The sequence below is a fragment of the Ahaetulla prasina genome, chromosome 11 (genome assembly GCF_028640845.1).
Source record: "Ahaetulla prasina isolate Xishuangbanna chromosome 11, ASM2864084v1, whole genome shotgun sequence".
Lineage (NCBI taxonomy): Eukaryota > Metazoa > Chordata > Lepidosauria > Squamata > Colubridae > Ahaetulla > Ahaetulla prasina.
Genome location: NC_080549.1, coordinates 30581066 through 30602368, shown reverse-complemented (window position 1 = coordinate 30602368; position 21303 = coordinate 30581066). Strand labels below are relative to the sequence as shown.

The 21303-nt window shown below is 45.8% G+C and overlaps 1 protein-coding gene across 1 annotated transcript in view; it reads right to left on the bottom strand.

The window, feature by feature from the left end:
* The window catches only part of LOC131204984 (uncharacterized), a 30468-nt gene extending 11623 nt beyond the window's left edge, over positions 1-18845 (bottom strand). Inside the window, exons 1-2 of the mRNA XM_058196726.1 lie at positions 18060-18845; positions 5416-5532 (exon numbers count right to left, since the gene is read on the bottom strand). Of these exons, the coding sequence (XP_058052709.1) occupies positions 5416-5532; positions 18060-18791 (849 nt within the window). The 5' untranslated portion in view covers positions 18792-18845. The remainder of the gene's footprint in view (positions 1-5415; positions 5533-18059) is intronic.
* Positions 18846-21303: the final 2458 nt, after the last annotated feature.

The window sequence follows — 21303 nt, the reverse complement described above, 5'->3', positions numbered from 1 at the left end:
TAAGTTCAAGTGAGAAAAGTTTTCCTTTAAAAGGAGTAGAAGTCAGCTCTTCTTGCTTCCCAGTAATCGATCACTTGTATTTGCCCGCCTGCTTTAAGTTATTCAAACGGAATCAATTGAGCAGAGGTGGGCGTTTTCCTCTGTCCTGCTTAATTAACAGGATCGAGCCGAGTCTGGAGTGGGGCTGGGTTATGCAGGCAGCCCTCCGAGACTCTGCATAAGAAAGCAGAGCCCCTGGGGCAATCTTCTGCTATCCAGCCACTCTTCGCTATTCTCTTTCACCCAGAGAAAAGCTTTGAAGCTGGCTAACAGCCGTTCTCCCGCTGTTTCACCAGCTTTTACAGAATCTCAGTTCGGGACGCCATTCCAGGCGTCCTCCTCGGGGAAAACGAAACCACCGGAAGTCGGGATGGATAGTTGTTGATGTTGCCATGCAGGAAAAGAAAATCCAAAGCTGCAAAGACAGAGTGAGAATAAGTAGCATGGGACGTAAGAAGCATAAGCATGGGAAAGTTCAACACAGTGAAAAACAAATCAATTGTATATTGGCCAGTTTGACATCCCATGCATCGACAAGCATTCACAGCCCTCAAGAAAGCCTTCATCACGGAACCGTCCTGAGGCATCCCGACCTCCGGCCTTTTGTGGTGAACGGGCGCGTCAATGTGGCTCTGGGAGCGGTGCTGCTACAGGCTCCGACGAATGGTGGCACACTTTCCCTGCGCTTTACTCCCGGAAACTCAACCTTCCGGCGCAACTACTATCTGGGAAAAGAGTTGCTGGCTATCAAGGCTGCATTCGAGGCTTGGCGACACCATCTGAGGGGCCCGACATCAGGTGGAGGTCCGAGCGGACCATCGGAATCTCGAGCACCTCACCACAGCTCGGAAGTTAAACCAGCAGATCCGGGTGTTGTTTTGCCGGTTCAACTTCCGCGTGACCTACATTCCCAGCGGTCACAAGAGGCGGATGCCCTGTCCCGCAAGCCAGAGTACCTCTGCCAAGGACCCCTTCCTCCACGGACAGTGCTGCGGCAAGCCTTGCGCACAGAGTGGACTTGCGGGCCCAGGTGCGAGGCGCAGCGCCAGGACGCCTGGTCGCAGCAAAGGAGGTGGCCCCACGTCTCCTTGGACCTTGGAGGAGGACTTACTCAAGTTTCGGCGATTATATGCCCACAGGACCACTCGAGCCCTCGTCAGTGCCACGACAACCCTGCAGCAGGACATTTTGGGTTCTTCAAGACCCTCCACCTGGTGACACGGACCTTTTGGTGGCCCAGTGCGGCATGATATACATGCCTACGTGACATCCTGCGTACCGTGCCCGGCAAGCCAAGACCGCCACGGGGCCCTCGGGCTCCTCCAGCCCTTGCCGACACCCGACAGACCCTGGGGGCGATCTCTATGGATTTCCTGACAGACCTGCCGCCGTCCTCTGGGTTCCTGTGCTGGTGGTGGTGGACATGCTCACCAAGATGGCACACTTCATCCCATGCCGCGGACTGCCCACAGCCGCAAAACGGCCCGCCTCTTTCTGCAGCACATCTTCCGCCTCCATGGTCTACGGACAGGGTGGTTTCGGACCGGAGTTCAGTTCACAGCCCACTTCTGGAAGAGCCTGATGGCCGCGTTGGAGGTGCAGGTATGTCTGTCGTCATCGCACCATCCGGAGACCGGCGGGGTACAGAGAAGGTCATCGGTATACTGGAACAGTATCTCCGTTGCTTCATCAACCAGCAACAGGACAACTGGGCCGACTACCTGTCTCTGGCGGAGTTTGCTTTTAACAACTCTCAGCACACCTCTACTCAGATGACCCGTTCTTTGCCAATGTGGGGTACCATCCGCGGCTCTTCCTCTGGCACCACCGGACTCTCCTGTTCCCAGCAGACCTTCCTGGACGGAATTGCATGCGGTCCAACAGTTGGTACGTCAGCAGCTGAATCGGGCAAAGGAGGACTACAAACGGTCCGCTGACCGCTCCCGACGGCAACGCCCGCTGGCAGTTGGAGACCGGGTGTGGCTCTCCACCAAACACCTCCCGTCCGACCGCGGTAAAGTTGGACCACCGATTCATCGGCCCGTTCCCTGTCGAGGCAGTCATCAACCCGGTAGCCTACCGACTGACCCTGCCACGATCCATGCGGATCCACCCGTTTTCACCGGTCCCTTCTGGTTGCGGAGGCCACGATCTTCACCAAGCTCGATCTCCGGGGCCTACAACCTGGTGCGGATACGAGAAGGAGAAATGGAAGACGGCATTCGCACCGACACGGACACTACGAATACACTGTCATGCCATTTGGGTTGACCAATGCTCCCCGCTTTTCAGCACTTCATGAACGACGAGACATGTTGGATCGGTTCGTGGTTATCTACCTCGACATCCTGATTTACTCGGTCCAGGAAAGCCACCTTCGACACGTCTGGTTCTGCAACGCTATGGAGCAACAACTCAATGCGGCTGGAGAAATGCCTTCTTCCGGACTTCCAGAATTCCTCGGCATATCATCTCGCCCGAGGGCATAGCCATGGACCCATGTAAAGTAGAAGCTTTGTGTAGCTGGGAAGCCCTCGTCGGGTGAAGGATGTTCAGCGCCTGCTTCGCCAACACTACGGACCTTCATCCCGGCTTCGCCACACTGACAGCTCCACTTACCCAGCTCCTCAGGAAGAAGGTTGCATTCGTGGGGTCCCCGCAGCAAGAAGCATTCACAGCCCTCAAGAAAGCCTTCATCACGGAACCCGTCCTGAGGCATCCCGACCCGCTCCGCCTTTTGTGGTGGAAACGGTCCAATGTGGCTCTGGGAGCGTGCTGCTACAGGCTCCGAATGGCGGTGGCACACTTTTTCCCGCGCTTACTACTCCCGGAAACTCAACCTTCCGAGCGCAACTACACTATCTGGGAAAAAGAGTTGCTGGCTATCAAGGCTGCATTCGAGGCTTGGCGACACCATCTGGAGGGCCCGACATCAGGTGGAGGTCCGAACGGACCATCGGAATCTCGAGCACCTCACCACAGCTCGGAAGTTGAACCAGCGGCAGATCCGTGGTCGTTTTGCCCGTTCAACTTCCGTGACCTACATTCCCAGCGGTCACAACCGGAGGGCGGATGCCCTGTCCCAAGCCAGAGTACGCCAAGGACCCCTTCCTCCACGGACAGTGCTGCCGGCAGCAGCACGGGAGCCAGTGGACTTGCCCCAGGAGAGGCGCAGCCAGGACGCCCTGGTCGCAGCAAAGGAGAGTGGAGGTGGGCCCCACGCCTCCTTGGACCTTGGAGGAGGACTTACTCAAGTTTCGGGCGATTATATGTGCCCACAGGACCACTCCGAGCCCTCCATGACCCAGTGCCACGACAACCCTGCAGCAGGACATTTTGGGTTCTTCAAGACCCTCCACCTGGTGACACGGACCTTTGGTGGCCCAGTGCGGCATGATATACATGCCTACGTGACATCCTGCACTGCAAGCCAAGACCGCCACGGGGCCCTCCCGGCTCCTCCAGCCCTTGCCGACACCCGACAGACCCTGGGGGCGATCTCTATGGATTTCCTGACAGACCTGCCGTCCCTCTGGGTTCACCACGGTGCTGGTGGTGACATGCTCACCAAGATGGCACACTTCATCCCATGCCGCTGGACTGCCCACAGCCGCAAAACGCCCGTCTTTCTGCAGCACATCTTCCCTCCATGGTCTACCGGACAGGGTGGTTTCGGACCGCTGGAGTTCAGTTCACAGCCCGCTTCTGGAAGAGCCTGATGGCCGCGGAGGTGCAGGTATGTCTGTCATCGCACCATCCGGAGACCGAGGGTACAGAGAAGGTCATCGGTATACTGGAACAGTATCTCCGTGTTTCATCAACCAGCAACAGGACAACTGGGCCGACTACCTGTCTCTGGAGTTTGCTTTTAACAACTCTCAGCACACCTCTACTCAGATGACCCGTTCTTTGCCAATGGGGGTACCATCCGCTCTTCCTCTGGCACCACCGGACTCTCCTGTTCCCAACGCAGACCTTCCTGACGGAATTGCATGCGGTCCAACAGTTGGTACGCCAGCAGCTGAATCGGGCAAAGGAGGACTACAAACGGTCCGCCGACTGCCCCGACGGGCAACGCCTGCTGGCAGTTGGAGACCGGTGTGGCTTCCACCAAACACCCGTCCGACCGCCGGTAAAGAAGTTGGACCACCGATTCATCGGCCCGTTCGTCGAGGCAGTCATCAACCCGTAGCCACCGACTGACCTGCCACGATCCATGCGGATCCACCCGTTTTCACCGGTCCCTTCTGGTTCCTGAGGCCACACCGAGTCCCCTTCGGTGCCCAACAGCACCCGTCACTGTCGCCGAGGACGGGTCGGAGGAATACGTCCACAGCGACGAGACTCGCTGGCAAAGGGTCGCTTCCAATATTTGATCGCGTGGAAGGGATAGGGACTGATTTCTCCTGGGTAGATGCCTCCTCATGCCCCTGACCTGGTGCAGGCCTTCCATGAGCAGAACCCAGCCCGACCGCATCCCGATCATCAGCCCGGGGAAGGGCCCGGTGAGGATAGTGTTGTGACCCAGGTTCCTGGACCCAGACTCCTGGACTCGGATGATTCAGAAAGAGAAGACCTGGCAAGCCCTGCTTCTCTTGAGCCCTCCTCCCTGGCACCCACTCAAAGGGAGGGCCGCAAGGCCTGATTCTCCCGGCCTTCTTCTGATTTGGCAACCAAGAACAGTTTTGGAGGGCAAGATTGAAGGCTTGATCGCGCAGCAGCGGAAGAGTTGGGACAAAGCATAATTGTCATGCAGTGACATCTGCAGAGACTATAAATAGGAGGGGACTTCCTGGTTTTTGTCTTGGACAAAGAAATGAATTCCGAGCTAATTCATGGAGGGAAGAATATATTCGTGAGTAATTCTGGCCTTATCTATAATTTCCTCGTTATCTCCAGAAACTTGGCAGGCCTGCAGAGGCCAGGACATGTATCTATGTAAATAAAAGGAAAAAAAAAAGGAAGGCCTCTGACGGACTCTTTGCTGGGAGTATTGGGGGAAGGGAAACAGAACAGGAGGATCCAATATACAGTGGATTGCAAGGTCTTTCAGAAGGTGGATCTAAAACAATTCAAAAAGTTTCAAAGAACTCAGATGTTCCTAGAAAGGTAAACTGAGCAGCACATATCCAAACTAGAAAGCAGGAGAGATATTTCCTCTGTTAGTAAACTGCCCAGTCTGCACCCCTCCTCCCGTCTCTTCCCAGCCCCTCCTTCAAAGTCTTTTTGATTTACTTCCTTTTAAATAAGAAATTGTGCAGATTGGGGGAAAAAAACCAGATGAGCTTCAATCTGTCTTTTAACTTGCACTTTCATGAAAATGCTCTGGATGGATCCAGTTCCACAAAGCCTCCCATTTTCCCCAGTGTGACCCACCTTCCTGAGTGGAGAAGGTCCCCTCCGGACAAGGAACGCAGCAGCAAACTGGCTCTCCTTCTCGAGCCTTCTTGACAAATCCAGGGTGACATTTCCACATCTGGACTGAGGCAGGGACTAAGCAGAGAAACAAGGAATGCCAAAGAAAGGTGTTAGGACTCGTCCAGGGAAAATGGAGGTAGAAATGGGTGGAGACAAGTAACCTCTGGTCTTCACTATGGTAAATACAAAATCTCTGACTACTTAGATGCAGGAGGTATAATAACTGGCAGATTCTTCATTTATTTCCTCCCTGTTGCTTTTGGAATTTAATATTACAATAAAGTACTTTTCTATTTAATAAAGTCTAGAGGTATGGAATTGAAAAAAGATTTAAGCATGATGATATATTCATATTAAAACTGAGAATAAAATTTACTGTAAAAGATTTAGGAAACTTTTATTCTATTAGATTTTTTAATATGAAATTAAACACTGGTGAAGAAAGAAACCTCTGACCAGTAAGATCTTGAAAGGTTTCCATAAAACATGGCAAAGCCTCTCCACTGTTGAAGAACTTCCATTAGATGACACCAACTGGCATGGAAGGCCAACCACCCAGGAGGCTCTAGACTTTGCCCACTTGAAATGGGACCTCAGGTTTGGAAAACAGAGAAAAGACACCAATATTTCTCACACCTTATTGAGCAACTTTAGCTGTGAAAGAGCATCTTGTCTGATAGAAAGTCTCTGTCTTTCAAAATACGCCAGAATCTCTATCCTGGAATCCTCCTTGGGGAGAACCAAGTAGATTTTAATGCCCAGATCTGCTGTTATCTCTCCATTTTGGTCCAAGTACAGTGTAAACTGGGAAATATTGAAAAACTGGTTCTTCTCCAGAAAGGGATGAAACTAGAATGGGAAGATCCAGGAATCTGAAAACTTTGTTTCTTAGCTCACATTGAATTTTTCTTCTACAATTGTCTAATCTTCAAATATGGTTAAATAGGATAGAAATACTGCCATCATCTTTGTAAACAAATAAAAAAGTTTGAGAAAAATTTGTCAATCATATACTGACAAAATATAAAGAAAATATAATTGACACAATTGGTCAATGATAGGGAACATTCTAGAGCAGATGAGAAATAAAATGACCAGAGAAAAAAAAAGGTGATTCATAAACTCTTTGAAAACAAACAGGTTGATTCCCAGAAAGCATGGGTTGATCATGAAGTAAGTTATTTATTATTATTTATTTATTTATTAGATTTATAAACCGCCCTTCTCCCGAAGGACTCAGGGCGGTGTACAGCCAAGATAAAAAGATACAATATACAATTAAAAATAAATTAAAAAACTTATTACACAGTGTGGCCGAAATTAAAATAATTAACATCTAAAAACCCCAGTTAAAACTAAAAATTTAAAATTATAAACTAAATTTAAAGCCATAACAAACAAGTATGTTTTCAGTTCACGCAAAAAGTCCAAGGTCAGGTATTTGTCGAAACCAGGGGAAGTTCGCCCAGAGTAGGGCCCCCACAGAGAAGGATCTTCCTGGGCCAAAGACATTGTCTGTTGACGGCACCCTGAGAAGTCCTCACGGGTCGGGTGGAGAGGACAGCAGGCGGTCCCGTAAGCACCCAGGTCCCAAGCCATGGATTTAAAGGTGGTAACCAAAACCTTGAAATGCACCCGAAGGCAACAGGTGCCAGTGCAGTCTGCAGGATGTGTCACATGAGCGTGAGGCTTCTATCACCCACGAGCTGCATTCTGGACCAACTGAAGCCTCCAGTGCATCAAGGGAGCCCATGTAGAGACATTGCAATAATCCAGGCGAGGTAAAAGAGCATGAGTGACTGTGCATAGGCATCCCGATCAAGGAAGCGCAACTGGCTAACCAGGCGAACCTGAAAGGCTCTTCTGGAGACAGCCACATGATCTTCAAGCGACAGCCGGCATCCAGGAGAACAGCAATTTTCAATAACAGAAGCCGGCATCCACAGCCACTCCATCTTGGAGGGATTGAGCTTGACCTCCCATCCAGACTGACGGCTTCCAAACACCGGACAGCACTTGACAGTTTCGTTGGGGTGGCTGAAAAATACAGCTGAGTATCATCAGCGCAGCTGATATCTCACCCAAAGCCACTGAATGCCATCTATTTCATGGTGGAACAGGGCGAGAATATCACAAGTGAGGTGTCTCAGGGTCGACCTCTGCCCCTGTCAACATGCACCGATCAGAGATAGGAGGAGAACCACCGAAACAGTGCCTCCCACTCCCAAAACCGTGCAGGATACCATGGTCGATAGTATCGATAGCCGCTGAGAGATCTAATAGGACCAGGCAGAGGAATGATGTCTCTGGCTCCAGAGGTCATCCACCAAGACCAAATTGTGTGCTGTATCTGAAGCCGGACTGAACGGGTCTAGATAGACAGCTTCATCCAGGTACTGGGAAGCTAATATTAGATTTCAACAACCTTCTAAAGCAAGGTTGGAGACCGGACAGTAATTACTTAAAATAGCTGGGTCCAGGGAAGGCTTGAGGAGTCTCACCACCGCCTTCAAGGCTGCAGGAAATCCAAGAGCGCGGTAATCCTGAGCCAGCCTCGTGTCACTCCGGGAGGCCAGTACCAACCAGGAAGGAACGGGTCCAGTAAACATGTCAGTATGCAGCCTCCCAGCAACCTGTCCACGCACTCAAGAGTCACAGGGTCAAACTCATCCCAAACAACATCCAAGACGCATCACCTGGATCATCCCAATGTCCAGATCCTGAGCTGAACGATTTTGTCATAGATAACCACTAAACTCTCGGCATGCTGCAGCGGGTCATCCGCACCTCCTGATGCAGGAGGAGCGGGCAAAAACAGGGCGGCTGTTATCTGCCGACAAATGAGGGTGGAAGAGCCTCATTGCCACTAGGTAGGTCCTAGAATAGGATCTAACTAGTGTTCTGAGCGACTGGACCTCCAGACACTCTAGTTCTCCGGCGTTTCATTCAGAGAGAACCAAGGGCCGGTCAAGATAGGTCAGGTGGGCACGACACGGTCCAAACAGGAATTAGCTCTTCAGCCGTGCTGGCCAGGTCCTTGGAAACGCCCAAGCTCCATCAGGAACCTGGTCCATCAGCACGGAACCAACGATTGGTTCCTGCAGTGGTGGAAGCGGTCAAAGTCTAGCGAAGGAGAAATGATCTGACCATGACACTGGTTCCATTTCTAGCTTATTTAATTCCAGATCAAAGCCACTGACCAGAGATATAAATTGTCAGTGTGACGTGAACAATTACTTGAATCAGGTCCAAGTCATGGATTTGAACTAGCTGTTGTATGACATCTGGATGGTAGGTTGAAATATGACTATAAGTCTGAATTTGGCGAGCACCTCCAACAACTCGGTACTGTAGTCACGCAGCAAGGAGAATTGATGTTGTGGTTAATCTTCTCTGGTCATCTTGATGGAAACATCCAGATGTGCTAATTCTACTTGACTGTAATGCCACATTAACAACATTTTCAAATCAGTACAAATCTACCAACTCTCTTTTTAAGCCTGAAAAGAGGATCCTTTCTGGAGTTTCTTTGTCTCATTATGCAGCTGCTGGATTCTCCTCTTATCTGAGGCAGCCTTTTCTCCTCATCCCAAAAATCCTTCTACATATCATTAACTTAAAGAGATTATGGGAACAATGGTGATCTTACTGACTTCAGTAAAGGACTCAAAACAATTGTGATATTAGAAACCTGAGGGGCGGATGAGATAAATAAGTGGATAAAATTAAAATGATACTCAAATAATTTTTAACCCTTTTAAATCTCTCCTATGAAACCTGAATGTGATGGATAACAATTTGCCATTATCAATTTTCTATGTTGTCATTATATGGTAATTAATGGACCTTAGAGTAAGCTAATTTCATCTGATTTAAAGAATAGAAAGTCGCCTTATTTGAAACTTCATTTCAAAAGTTTGATAAAAAAACAATGGTTTTAAATCAATTTAAAGCAGGCGGTCCCGTAAGTACCCAGGTCCCAAGCCATGGGCGCTTTAAAGGTGGTAACCAAAACCTTGAAATGCACCGAAGGCAACAGGAAGCCAGTGCAGTCTTAATGTGTCACATGAGTACGTGAGGCTCCTCTATCAGCAGCTGCATTCTGGACCAACTCCTTGCATCTCAAAAGCATGTGAGGCATTTATCCAGGCAGGTAACACATTGACTGTGCATAGGGCATCCCGATCAAGGAAGACGCAACTGGCGAACCAGGCGAACCTGTGAAAGGCTCTTGACAGCGATCTTCAGCGACAAGTGCATAGGAGAACACCCAAGTTGCACTTCTTTGGGGCCAATAAGTATCAGACCGGCATCACAGTCCATCTGGATTGAGCTTGAGCCTGTTCTCATCCAGATCTTCAAACAGGACAGCACTTACAAGTTGGGGTGGCCCTAAAAAAAGCTGAGTATCATCAGCGTGCTGATATCTCACCCAGCCACTGATGATCTCGTTTTCATATAGGTGTTGAACAGCAGGCGAGAATATCTGAAGTGAGTGTCTCAGGTGACCTCTGCTGTCAAGTCTACATGGAGATAGGAGGAGAACCAATAAACAGTGCCTACTCCCAAAAGTGCAGCAGGATACCATGGTCGATGGTATCAAAGCCGCTGAGAGATCTAATAGGACCAGGGCAGAGGAATGACCCTGTCTCTGGCCCTCAGAGGTCATCCTGCTGACCAAAGCTGTCTCTGTGCTGTGGGTGAACCGGACTGGAAAGGTCTGGACAGCTTCATCCAGGTACTGGGGTAGCTGTGCCCACACTCTCAACAACCTTCGCAAGCGAAGGTTGGAAGACAGTAATTACCTAAAATAGCTGGGTCAGGAAGGCTTCTTGAGGAGAGGTCTCACCGCCTCCTTCAAGGGCAGGAAAACTCCTCCAACAAAGAATGGTAATCCCTGGAGCCAGCCTCGTGTCACTCCGGGAGCACCAACCAGGAAGGCAGGTCCAGTAAACATGTCGTGAGCCTCCCCAGCAACCTGTCCACGTCCTCAAAGTCACAGGGTCAAACTCATCCCAAACAACATTCACAAGGCGACTCCGCCTCTCACCTGGATCATCCCAATTTGTCCAAGCCATCCTGGAGCTGAGCATTTTGTCGTATAGATAACCACTAAACTCCTCGGCGGCCTGCAGCGGGTCATCACCTCCTGATGCAGGACAACATAAGCGGCATTATCTGGAATGATGGAAGCGTGTTAATTCTCCTCCCTCATTGCCACTGGTAGGTCCTAGAATAGGATCTAACTAGTGTTGATCAATTCGACTGGACCTCAGACACTCTCCGTCTTCTCCATTTCATCTCCCTCAGCCCCTCAGAACCAAGGGCGGTCAAGATCTCCGGGTCAGAGGCCACAAGGGGACCACGGTCCAGGCCGCAACTAGCTCCGTGCCGTGGAGGTCCTCAGGAAACGGCCCAAGCTCCATCAGGAACCTCTCCGGGTCCATCAGGCGCCTGGGACGGAACCAACGCATTGGCTCCGTCTCCCTGCAGTGGTGGATAGCGGTCCGAAAGTCTAGGCGAAGGAGAAAATGATCTGACCATGACACTGGTTCCATTTCTAGCTTATTTAATTCCAGATCATTTAGCCACTGACCAGAGATATAAATTAAGTCCAGTGTGCCACCCCCTGTGTGCGTGGGGCCATCAATTACTTGAATCAGGTCCAAGGCCGTCATGGAGGCCTGGAACTCCCGAGCTGTTGTCGATGACAAGCCCGTCGATGGCAGGTTGAAATCCCCCATGACTATAAGTCTGGGGGTCTCAACCGCCTCCCCGGCGAGCACCTCCAACAACTCGGGTAGGGCTGTAGTCACGCAGCAAGGAGTCAGGTACGTGATCAAGTTGTCAGGTTAATCTTCTCTCTGGTCATCTTGATGGAAAACATCCAGATGTGCTAATTCTACTTGACTGTAATGCGACATTAACAACATTTTTCAAATCTGGAAGTACAAATCTCCCACCAACTCTCTTTTTAAGCCTGAAAAGTTAGCCAGGATCCTTTCTGAGTTTCTTTGTCTCCCATTATGCAGCTGCTGGATTCTCCCCTCTTATCTGCTCCTTCCTAGGCAGCCTCTTTTCTCCTCATCCCAAAAATCCTTCTCACATATCATTAACTTCCTAAAGAGATTATGGGAACAATGGTGATCTTACTGGACTTCAGTAAAGGACTCACAAACAATTGTGTGATGTGATTAGAAACCTGAGGGGCGGATGGTAGAATAAATAAGTGGATAAAAACTGTCTTCAAAATGATACTCAAATAATTTTTAACCCTTTTTAAATCTCTCCTATGAAACCTGAATGTGATGGATAACAATTTGCCATTGGTCATCAATTTTTCTATGTTGTCATTAATATGGTAATTAATGCGACCTTAGAGTAAGCTAATTTCATCTGATTTAAAGAATAGAAAGTCTTTCAAGCCTTATTTGAAACTTCATTTCAAAAGTTTGATAAAAAAAACAATGGTTTTAAATCAATTTAAATGTGATAATCAGAAGCAAGCAACAATTGTTGAATTGGATGGATTGGATGGATGGACTGGAACTTCATTTGCTGCTGGCATCCCTGAAGGAGGAGCCTGGTTTGAAGGAAGGCTGCTTCGAGATGGCTGGAGAGGCCATGGACCCTGAAGACTCAAAGTGGACAGAACGGATGACCGATGAAATGGATCCTTTCAAGAAGATGGAGGGAGATTGGGGAATGGACTTCTCATAGTTCACTGGAAAACAAGTCTTAAGAGTCGTCGTGTTTCAATTTACGGGAGGTCCTATGACTTTGGGGAATGGAAAGGAATTATTGAGAAAGATCCTAATTACAATTTTAAGGAAATGTATTATTACCGTGTTTCCCTGAAAATAAGACAGGGTCTTATTTTCTTTTGACCCATGAAATATGGCTTTGGCCTTATTATCGGGGGTCTTTTCCCTGAAGTGGGAGAGGCATGGCTGGTTCTTGCCCGCAGAATTGCTGGTGAGGATCGGGTCACAAAAAAGCCCCCAAAGTTCTTGCAGGCAAATCGGGGGCAAAGGGGAACTCTCCACGGGGAGCAAGAAGGGCCAACGACAGCGTCCCAATGAAGCCCTGCAAGGAAGGCGGCCCCAACTTGAAACTAGGCATGACCAGAGTTGCCTTTGCCCTCCTCCACTTCGGGACGCTTAGGGTGTTGGGGCAGCTTCCCTCCCCCACCCCCGGGATGCTGCTGGGGGTCCTCTCGATGTGGCTGCTGAGTAGTTTGATCAGCTTGTGCTGAGTAGTTTGATCAGCTTATGCCATTTCCATGACCCGCTTTATTTGAGGATGTGCAACAGGACGTTGTATCACTATTTCATGCCTGCCAACTCGGAGGAGTCGCTGGGGAAGCTGGAAAACTAGTTTCGGCAGGGCCAGGAGCACGAGAGCCACAAGGAGACTTCCTGGGAATGCTGGTGCATGCGCGGGCCCTCCTCAAGGAGACGCTGACCATCTCAACCTGCCTGCAGGACAAGTAAGAGCCCACCTCAGCCACCTCAAGACAGAGTCTCTCAAGGGCTGAGCGGGACCAGGTGCCTCGCTGGGCTTCGAGTGATCCTCTGTTTCCCCCCACTTCAATGGCCGGCCACCCCAGTAGGACTCTTGCCAGCCACGCTTCCCCACGGATGGACGGACTTTCCTCCATTGCATGCCGACCAGGAATGGCAGGAGCTGGAAGTCAGGCAAGACACACCTCTCACTTCTCAGCCGTGTCTTATCTGACTTCCAGTTCCTGCCATGCCCGGCAAGGGGGGGAGAAGAGACGACAAAGGGAGCCCCATCTCGCACCATGCAGCTCACTTCTCTGCCGCCCCACCCCTCCCCACCTGCCACTCCCCCTTGCTGGCTGAGATTGGCAAGCCAGATTCGGGGAGCTGAATGCGCTGCCACTGCCAGGGAGGAGAAGAACGTCAGAAATGGGCTCCCTTAAATTTTTGCAAGCACAAAATTTAAGAGAAAATTTTTATAAAATGTTTTATAGATGGCATTTAGATCCTAAAAAACTGTCATGTATGTATCCAAATGTGAAAGCAAAATGTTGGAGATGTGATTGTGAGGATGCTACCTATTATCATATATGGTGGACTTGCAAAAAAGTTAAAGCCTTTTGGATTAAAATATGGTGGATTATGCAGAACATTTTGAAAAAGAAGATCAAGTTTGTTCCACAGTTCTTTTTATTAGGAATAACTCCAAAGTGCACTGTTATAGAGACAAAACTGATTTTGAATTTAATAACTGCGGCAAGACTATTTTTTTTTTTACTCAAAAAGTTTTACAAAAAATTTTTCCCCCTTTCCCCCCCTCCTCTCCCCTCCCTTCACAACCCCCTCCCCCCCCTCGACTTCCCGGAACGGGCACAAGGTATAGTTAAAAATAAAACAAACATGCTATAAAAATTTTCATCCCAACTTAATTATACCCTACAATCATCAATTCTAACTTAAAACAATCAAGAATAATACATCATAATCATTCAAAACAGTCTGATAACTCTTAGTCTGATATCTCGTTGAATATAGTCAATCCATTTTTTTCCATTCCTTTAAGTATCTTTCTTGCGTATTGTCTTTCAAAAAGGCTGATATCTTCGCCATCTCAGCCAAATTGGCAACCTTCAATATCCATTCTTCTATTGTAGGTACTTCTTTTTTCTTCCAGTATTGTCCTATTATAATCTTGCTGCTGTTATTAGATTTAAAATCAATTTAGTCTCAATTACTGTACAATCCGTAATAATTCCCAACAAAAAAAATTACGGCAGGATCTTTACCTTCTTTTTCAAAACATTTTGTAAAATCCACCAAATTTTTATCCAAAAGGCCTTTATGTCCTTACAAGTCCACCAAATGTGAAAATATGTAGCGTCATCACAATTACATCTCCAACATTTTGCTTGCATATCTGGATACATACACGATAATTTTTAGGATCTAGATGCCATCTATAAAACATTTTATAAAATTTTTCCTCAGATTCTGTGCCTGCGTGAATTTAACATTTCTAACCCAATTTTTCCCAAGTTTCCAATAATATTGGCTCCTGAAAATTTTGTGCCCACTTTATCATACAGTCCTTTACCAAGTCCCTTTAAGAATCTATTTCAAGTAACACATTATACAATCTCTTTATATGCTCCTGAGACTGATTTCTAATTTGCTTTACCAAATTTTCCTCGTTCTGCTCTATACCAATTTTCTGATCTTCCTTCCATCTAAGCGTAGTTGCTCATATTGAAACCAAGTATAATTTTTCCTTCCTCTTTAATACTTGCAGAGATTTTAATTGCAAATTACCTCTTCAGTATACAAAAGATCTTTATATGTAATCATTTCCTGATTCTGTTCTATATTTATATTCTCTATTGTATGTCTAGGACTTGCCCATATAGGAACCTTATAATTTAGTTTATAAGAGTATTTTTCCAAACACAGAAGAGCAGTTCTTAGCACATGATTTTTAAAGGCCTTATCCACTTTTTGTCATAAATTAAATATGCATGCCATCCATATAACAAATCATAACCTTCTATATTCAAAATTCTTTCCTCTGTTAAATTAAACCAGTCACTTATTGCAGAGAGAGCAGCTGCTTCATAGTATAATTTAAAATTGGGCATTTTTAAACCTCCCCTTCCGAGAATCTTGAATTATTTTCATTTTAACCCTAGCTTTTTACCTTCCCATATAAATTTATTAATTCCTTCTGCCATTCCTCAAGATTCTTATCTTTCTTAATTATTGGTATCATCTGAAAGAGGAATAAAAATCTAGGTAAAACATTCATTTTAATAGCAGCAATTCTCCCAGCAAAGATAATTGCAATTTTTCCAAACAATCAACTCCTTCTGAACTTTTGCCATAAAACCTCATAGTTATTCTTATACAATTTCACATTTGACGATGTAATATAAACCCTAAGTACTTAACCTTCTTTACAATTTCAAATCCTGTTATTTCCTCTAGTTTTTCTTTCTGTTGTCTGGCCATATTTTTATTATCACTTTTTGTCTTTTCTGATTTACCTTAAACCCTGAAACCTTCCCATATTGATCAATTATTTCCAACAAAGATTTACTAGAATTTATAGGGTTTGTTAAAGTAATCACCAGGTCATCTGCAAAAGCTCTTAGCTTATATTCATGTTGTCTAACTCTAATTCCCTCTATCTCCTTTACTTCTCGTATTTTATCCAATAATGGTTCTAGAGTTAAAATAAACAATAATGGTGATAAAGGACATCCCTGTCTTGTTCCTTTCGCAATCTTAAAAGGTTCTGTTAAGCTACCATTGATTATAATCTGTGCTGTTTGCTCTCCATAAATTGCCCTAATTATTCTTATAAAACCATCTCCAAATTGCATCTTTTCTATTAATTTAAATAAAAAATCCCAATGCAATCGATCAAAAGCTTTCTCTGCATCGAGAAAGATAAATGCTGCTGGAATAAAATTTTTCTTTTCTAGATACTCCAGTAAATTAACAATCTGCCTAACATTATTCTTCATCTGTCTCCCTTTTATAAATCCAGATTGATCATTATGAATTCTTCGCTGCAGAATCAACATTAATCTATTAACTATTATTTTAACAAAAATCTTATAATCATTATTTAAAAGTGAAATTGGTCTATAATTCCCAGGTTTAGAACAATCCTGTTCCTCTTTTGGTATCTGCGGCAAGACTATTGATTGCACAATATTGGAAGAAAGAAGACTTACCGACAATTGGAGAATGGATTAGTAAAGTATCAAATTTAGCAGAAATGGTAAAAATTTCTGCCTATTTGAAAGATTGTACACAAGAAAAATATATTTTGGAATGGAGAAAGTGGATTGATTATATTCAAAATAGGTATCAGATTAAAAAATATCAATTAGTTTTTGAGTGAAGTTAGGAATTGACATGTATTAGAGTTTAAGAAAGAAGGGAATTGATAGTGTGATGGTGTAATGGTGTGAAATGGAATATGTTTTATGTTATATTTTAGACTAGATTATGTTTGTTAGTTACAATACCCTGTATTCTGTTCTGGGAGGTCTCGGGGGGGGGGGATGGGGGAGGGGGAAGGGGAAGATTATAAATTGATTGACTGCCATTGTACAGAAATAATGGTAGAATTATACAAGTTGGAATGGTGTAAAATCTAATTTTGTTTTGTCTTTGTAATAGTTTTATTTTTTGAAGTTTGTTTTTTATCTTTTTGAATAAAATGAAATTTAATGAGAGTAGTATCAAGTTTTCAAAAAAAATATTTATGATTTCCACACAGAGAAGGGTGCATGATTAAAAAGCAATAGAAAAATATCTGATTTTTAGCAACTAGGACTTGACTAACAGTAATAGAGTCTCATATAAGAACATTCATGATGGATAGGAAGAAAGATGAGGGATACCAAACTTGATATGCATGTTTGCGAAAATGATCTCAAAATCCTAGTTCACTGGAAACAGAATCTGAGTCAGCAGGGAGATGTTCATGGAAAGAAGGGAAATGCAGCCATAAGAATCTCAGGAAGTGCACGTTGTGGTTTTGGGGGACCCCAACTCAAGGACCAAGACCCCTTGTAGGCACAAAGCTTGGAGGAGAATTTGCAAAATATCTACCTGAACTTCAGGGAAGGACAAGGAAGGCAAGGAAGAGATGAAAGGAGCTGCTCTTAGCCTTGAGGAAAGACCATAAGGAGAAGAGCTGAAGATCAGGAGGAGTCTGGGAGCCCCTTTTCCAACTGACACAATCTCTCGGTTGGAGAAGGGAGGATACAGCTCTCTTCCCGTCACTGACACACGTTACACACGAGTGAAAGATCTGCTCGCTATTATTCCAGAGTGTGAGACACAGAAAAAAGAATTCAGTTCCAAGGGAGGAGATTTTAGCTGAATGAGAGAAAAAATATGATAAAAGGATGAGCTGTTTTAGAGCTGAGCCAGTAAAGCAGAGAAGCTCAGTCTCCTCTTCATGGATTATCTGAATGCAAAGTCTGAGCAGCCATCAGTCAGAGAAGCTTTACTGGGATTCCTGCAGAGAGGAGGGGTTGGGATAGATGGTCTCAAGGTCTCCTTCAAATTTATAAAGTTAAAAATCCACAATGCTAATCAAAAAACCAAACATACAGGAATTTATTTCAAAAAGAATACAGCATTTTCAAATTAGCAGTGCAAAATATCAAAATGCCATGATATTTAGTCTTTGGAAACATTATTCTCTGAGTAATTAAATTGGCCGGATCTGTTGAGTTGGTTCCCCTCCTTCTCCCCTGGTTTCCTTCTCCAAAGGATCTAAGGCAGAGGTGGGGTTTCAGCAGGTTCTGACCAGTTCTGGAGAACCGGTAGTGGAAATTTTAAGTAGTTCGGAGAACTGGTAGTAAAAATTCTGACTGGCCCCACCGCCATCTATTCTCTGCCTCCCAATTCCCAGCTGATCGGGAGGAAATGGAGATCTTACAGTATCCTTCCCCTGCCACGCCCACCAAGCCACGTCCACCAAACCATGTCATTCCCACCAAGCCACACCCACAGAACCGGTAGTAAAAATTTTGAAACCCACCACTGATCTCAGATTAATGGATCCATATCGAGACCCCTTACCTGCCACGGCTGCAGCCTTGGAGACCCCAATCTCTTTTCTCCCTCCTTCCTTCCCCTCCTCGATCTGGAGGAATAAGCAGCATTCAAGACATGGGTCAGAGTCTTAATTATACTGTAACATTTAAAGTAATTTGTGATCCTTTTCCTGTTTCTTTTCTCCTGGGTCTCCAGTGGGGCTTCCTGGGTGCATCTTCTGCGGCCTTTGACAGAAAAGACGTTCTGTGAAAGAGAACAGCGGAAATAAGGATCTTGAAAGTTTTCTTCCACAAAGAAATGGGGTTCCAGGGCATCATCTCTTGGCCTTTCTTTTGCCAGATAAACAAAGTTCCAAATACTATGGATGTATTTGAAAAGTCTGTGCTTCTTTATTTCATACCCTGCAAAATTTGTGAGGATCCAGACTTTCCCTTCAATGGGTCCTGGTAAATGCAAAAATGTTTCATGGAAAGGAAGAATTCTGTCCGAAATGGAATCAACTTCTATGAAGTGAACAAAAACGTTGACTTGTCTCCACTTAAAGAGGGCCTCCCTGAGGGAGGCTGCATGTTCAATCTTGGAGAATTGTAGTGATATAACCACACAAATTCCACTCCTGACAAGCTTAGGAGTGAAAGTCCTCATGAAATGCTCTCCCTTCTCTGTGTCTGAAGCAAAGAGGCCAATCAGGGTCCATCTGAAGTGGAGGAGCAGTTGGACAATTGCTGGGTACTGGATCCCTTCTTTGGGGACCATATGGTGAAAAAAAGGGAATTGACTTTTATCGCTCAGAGCCTCTGCAGCTGTTCTATGATTGATCTGAAAAAGCAGTGAATAAAGCTGTGTTACATTTGAGGTCAGATCAAATCCAAAATATTAGATTTTAATAAATCCAGCGTCAGCCTCCACTCCAATCCTCACATAGTTTTTGTACTATTTATATTCAGTAGTTAGAATGTAATGGGTTCTTTCTATAATGTAAAATAGTTTAAGGATGTAAGATGTATCACTGCCCTATACAGGGTAAGGCAAGAGGACCCTTTAAGAGTGTCGTCTGACATAACAGAAGGGGAGGGGTGATTAACGGCTGAATGTTAGAGCGCGCCCTTTTTCAACAGAGACTGCATTCCTGAGATGATTAACAGCTAGAGACCGGCGGAAGAAGATTACCACGGGGCCCGAGAAAGAGCTGGCATTGGACCAGACCAGCCTGACTTCCTGAGGAGAGGAGGGACAAATGGGGGGATATGGAATGTTAGCCATATTTTGTCTCAGATCCAACTTTATACTGCTGCAGTCATGATGTATTTAGTAAAAATACTTTTCTTTATTTGCAAATGAAGTCAAGGTGTATTCTTTCCTAAATATAATCAGAGGCAGCCTGACATCCAGCCTGGTTCTCATGAATGTATCAGAATACCTTGTTAATTAGACATTGTTTAAAATATTAAAGACAAAATTTAATAGATTGTATAATAAAAGTGGAAAATAATAAAAAAACCTAAAAAATAAAATATGTAAACCATATTATGGTGTCACCTCTAAAATTTATTGCAATTGGATTAACAGGTGCAAATGCCAACTGAAGTATTCTATTCCAATAAAGGGCCTATTGTAATATTTGAGGATTGCTGAATTTTTTTCTGTTTGTATATTTCAGATTCTTTCTGGAGGAAACATTTTAGCTTCTTCTCCAGTTATTCAAGAAACAGGGAGACCTCGGTTCCTAATACGATTTTTCAGCTGTATAATCCAAAAGGTTTTTGATTGAAATTTTGTCTGTTCTAACAGCCACAATTTTTGGAGTCTGTCAGTTTCCATAGACTATGGAAACTGTCCATATTTTCTGAATTTATACAAAGCAGAAATTGTGTAAATTCCCAAATCAGCTCTGAGGGCAGCAGCTGGAGTCCTTTTACCCACCCCAAGATACTCTTTAGAGGCTGTGATTGGGTTGGTTCTGCTGGTGGTTTCTCTCTGAAGCCCCAAATCATATGTCAGCTTCTGTGAAGACCTTTGTGTACCGACAAGGAACTTGCGAATATACAGCGACAACAAACCTTGATTCACACCTAAACTTAAGCAGCTACCTCGTTCCAAAGAGGAAGCCTACAAAAAAGGTGATAAAATGCTGTACAATCAGTCCAGAAATGCACTAACAAGGGAGATCAGAGCAGCAAAAAAAGGCTAGTCTGAAAAGCTAAAGAATCAGTTCTCAACAAATGAACCAGCAAACATGTGGAAAACTCTTAAAAATATCACCGGCTATGGCAAACCTCCTTCCCAGGCTGAAGGAAATCAACAACTGGCAGATGACCTGAATGAGTTTTACTGCAGGTGAAAGGAAACTACAGCCACCTATCTCCACAACCCCCATCTCAGACACACCAACAACAGCCAAGCCTCTGTTGTGTCTTGCCCGCCCTCAGAGCAGCCGGGGCCTTCTTATCTGCTCCCGAACACGGAGGAATGTATGCCTTCCAGCCCCAGTCCTGGTTCCATGCCCAGGCAAACGGAGCAGCTAGACCCCTCCCCCTCCTCCACAGCAGGTGAGCCTGAGGAGGGTTTACTCCCAACAACAGCTGATTGGAGTAATCCTCGCATCAGAAGATTGGATAGGCGGAGGCAACAGAAGGAAGGGAGGGGCAGGCCTTAATGAGTGCTGAGTCATGGAGCCACACCCCATGGCCTATATAAAGGATCTACTTTCTGGCAGTCTCTGAGTCAGGCAAAAGTCGAACTTATCTTGCTGAAGTCACTTACTGGTCTCCTGCCTGCTCTGAGGACTTTGCTAGGACTTTGGGCAGAGCTGCAGAGGCAAGCCTGATTCGGATTTCCCTGACCCAGCCGTCAGCGGAGGAGTGGGACACGACAGCCTCCTACAACTGACCCCATTTCATTGGGTTCACAACCCCTAGTGATCACAGAAAAGGAAGTGCAGGACCTATTTCACAGACAAAAGCCAGGAAAAGCTCCAGGCCCAGACAAGATAACTCCTTCTCGCTTAAAAGTCTGTGCTGACCAATTGGCCCCCATCTTTACCCGTATCTTCAATAAATCACTAGAGATGTGCCATGTTCCTTCTTGCTTCAAACGCTCTACTATCATCCCAGTGCCAAAGAAGCCCACCATCAAGGAACTGAATGACTACAGACCAGTTGCTCTAACATCTGTAGTCATGAAAACCTTTGAAAGGCTAGTGCTGTCTCACTTGAAAACCATCACGGATCCGCTGTTAGACCCCTTGCAATTTGCATACCGAGCAAAT